Below are 3,418 nucleotides of genomic sequence, written 5' to 3' on the forward strand. Positions count from 1 at the left end.
ACGTTGGGCAAACTGGCCGTTCGCTATCTCAAAGATTATCCGAACACAAAAGATCTGTTAGATATGGGTATGAAAACTCGGGGATTTTCATTCACCTTAGGGATTTAGGGCACCAGATCAACTGGAGTGAGTCGTCTTTGCTTTTTAAGAGTACCTGTCCGTACAGAAGGAAAATCCTGGAATCAGCCATCATAAATCAATCAAACACAATGAACCTATGTGGGGGCCAATGGAAAGCTGACACAGTGGACAATACTCTTCTCAACCCTATCATTAAGAAGATAATCCACGGAGACCGACCACCAGACATGCATCAGAGGTCAAGACTTCCTCCAAGCGGCTCAACAATAAGAACACGCACCTGAATGTAATTAAATTTGGCTAATCCTTCCAGCAATTATAACAACTATAGAACAATTGAACACACCCTTTTGCTTTCATATATAAACCGTCACTCTCCACTGTAATTCTCACTTTTACCTTACATCCTGAAGAGGGTCGATGTTTATTGACCGAAATATAGTGTGATTTATTCATATTTCCTGTGTTTCTTTTATATATATATATATATATATATATATATATATATATATATATATATATATATATATATATATATATATATATATATATATATATATATATATATATATATTATTGATATGCGAGTGTATAGATTCGATAAATATTCGTATACATGAACAGTACGTATGTATGTGAATATATATTTATGTATGTATGTATGCATGTATGTATGTGTGGGTCAGCATGAGAGCGTTAGTCAGTGTGTGAGGTGTTTATGCATGTATTAATACTATAGAAGGATAATTATTTTATTAAATGAAAACGATAGAATAGTCTGTACTACATGTCCTTATGAGAAGATTTCAAGTGTGCATGTGAGTCCGTTAGGTTCACCACACTCATATGATAGATAAATGTACATCAGCCATAGGCTGTCTGCAATGCAGGAAAGTTGATGTGCCCAGTAGTCGACTTGTGATGGTCGTGAGCACATGTCATTTATAATTCCTCTTTTAATAGTACAACCCTTTGACACAAACAATGTCGAGAAAAATAACGTAGTGGTCCGACTAATACGTACTGTATGGTTTTACATATATAGCGGAATATGATGGGAGTCAGCATCCTCAATGCATGATTGGCAATGCTAAGTTGACCAATTTTAGTCTAGCACCGGCAAAACTAAGAGAACACTTCCTAAATCTGCATGGAGATGGTAAATACTCTAAGAACACAACGCTTGCAGAATTCAGGTTGAAGAGAGCCAGATTCGATGAAAAGGGTACACTACCTATTCTCGGCTTTGTACCCATCGACAAACCGGTCCTAACAGCGTCATACGAAGTTGTGTACCTTATTGCAAAGCAGGAAAAACCACACATTGGTGAAACACCTATAAAACCAGCAGCATTGAAGATGGTGAATATCATGCTGGGAAAAGACTCTGAAAAGAAGTTGTCCCAAATTTAATTTTTTCAAATGACACCATCAGCAGCTGAATAGATGACATGAGCCGTGACATCTTGGCCCAAGTAGTTGCAGATCTGATTTCAATCCCAGCAAAATTCGCCCTCCAACTCAACGTGAGCACCAAAGTCTCCAGTCTAAGTCATCTGGTTGCGTTTTTGCATTATGTGAAAGACATGATATAGGAAGACTTTTTATTTTTTAAACCTCTCACAACAACAACAACTAGACAGCCGACGTGAAGAAAGTTGTGGATGATTTCTTCAGAGACAAGGATCTTTTGTGGAATATGGTTTCTGCAGTTTGTTCAAACGGAACCCCAGCCATGGTGGGACGAAACTCTGGTTTCGGTGGGCTAGTTTAAGCTGATGCATCACACATCATTGTTACACCCTGTGTTCTGCACAAACATGCATGGGCAGCTAAAACATTGCCTCCAAAACTGGCAGAAGTATTCAAAATTGTAGTGGTTTGTGTTATCTATTTGCAAAATAGTGGTGTGACGACCCACATCTTTAAATAGTTGTGTAATGAAATGGGCTCTGAATTCACGGTACTTATGTGCCATTCAAATAGTCGATGGCTAATCCAGGGCAAGGTGCTGAATGGTATTTTTGTCATCCATGTGGAATTAGCCTTGTCTTTGCAGGAGCACCAACATTGACATGCAGATTACTTCACAAATTTTGAGTTAATTCTCAATTTGGCATACATGGGCAATATCTTTGGTGTTCTCAATCACCTCAATCAACAGATACAGGGTGGCAGAGTCAACATCATCGAAGCCAAAGAAAACATGAAAGCTTTTTTTTTTTTAAAGCCACCGTTATGAAAATGACGAACAGAGAATGATAACTGCAAACTTTACCCTGCTGGATGACTGTGTAAGTAAGGTCGAAGACGTTTCCGGTATCGGAGACATTTCTGTACCCAGAGACGTGAAGAAAGCAATTGCCATGCACTTAATTGAGCTCCCAAAGTCTTTCAATGAATATATCCCCATCAGAGACTCATATCAAACATGGGTGAGAAGCCTTTTCATGTTTAGTATCACGGAAGCAAATGTCAATGATGAATACCTCGACGAAATCATTGAACTACAGCAGAGCCAGGTTCAACTGCAATTCTTCAGAAAAACAACACTCAACTTTTTGTTGTCATCAAATTGTAGCATACCCTCTTATTGCTAAGAAAGCCCTTGAGATACTTTTACTATTTGTCACAACATGTCTTTCCAAGTAATCCTTCTCGAGGAAGTTAGACATAAAAACGAAGAAAAGGAACAGAACTTACTACACACACACACACACACACACAAATATATATATATATATATATATATATATATATATATATATATATATATATATATATATATATATATATATATATATATATATATATATATATATATATATATATATATACAGGAGTAATATCTTACGAAGATGGTCTGCATGAAAGTAGATTATTTTATTCACATACTTTATTTGTGTATTATAGAGATGTATAGACTGTTCATACGGTGGGTCCCACTCATATAGGATTAAGTATATGTATGTAAATCACATAAGACTGCCGTCGTTCATTTATTTGTATTTTCATTCAGTTCCGTATATGTAATTTATGTTATTTTAAAGAATAAAATTTTCATTTCATGTAGTTTGATTACAAATTTTTATGTAAACTTGTTAAAAAGTATGCTGTATGACAAACGCTAGGGATTGCATAATATTTCCATGTGGTTGGAAAATGTATGAAGATTCCAGACTAAAGATTATTCTTTTTTTAATGTTATGAGAGGAGGTGGGCGGAGTTAGCCGAGAGCATTGCCTCATCGAGCAACGATAGTACCCTCCCTCAAAAACTGCTAAGTTGGCAACCTGACGTTGCAAGAACCCGCCCAGACCATGTGCACATGCATCAA

The 3,418-nt window shown here is 36.5% G+C and overlaps 1 protein-coding gene across 1 annotated transcript; it reads left to right on the plus strand.

The window, feature by feature from the left end:
- Positions 1-1,158: 1,158 nt before the first annotated feature.
- LOC137647844 (protein FAM200C-like) lies at positions 1,159-1,494 on the plus strand. Its single transcript, XM_068380801.1, has one exon. The coding sequence runs from the start codon at positions 1,159-1,161 to the stop codon at positions 1,492-1,494; it is 336 nt and encodes a 111-aa protein (XP_068236902.1).
- Positions 1,495-3,418: the final 1,924 nt, after the last annotated feature.

The sequence above is a fragment of the Palaemon carinicauda genome, chromosome 10, assembly GCF_036898095.1.
Source record: "Palaemon carinicauda isolate YSFRI2023 chromosome 10, ASM3689809v2, whole genome shotgun sequence".
In the NCBI taxonomy this organism is placed as follows: Eukaryota; Metazoa; Arthropoda; class Malacostraca; order Decapoda; family Palaemonidae; genus Palaemon; species Palaemon carinicauda.

Excerpts from the sequence above, each read along its gene's own strand:
- LOC137647844 (XM_068380801.1), top strand. The coding sequence starts at position 1,159 with ATGATTGGCAATGCTAAGTTGACCAATTTTAGTCTAGCACCGGCAAAA.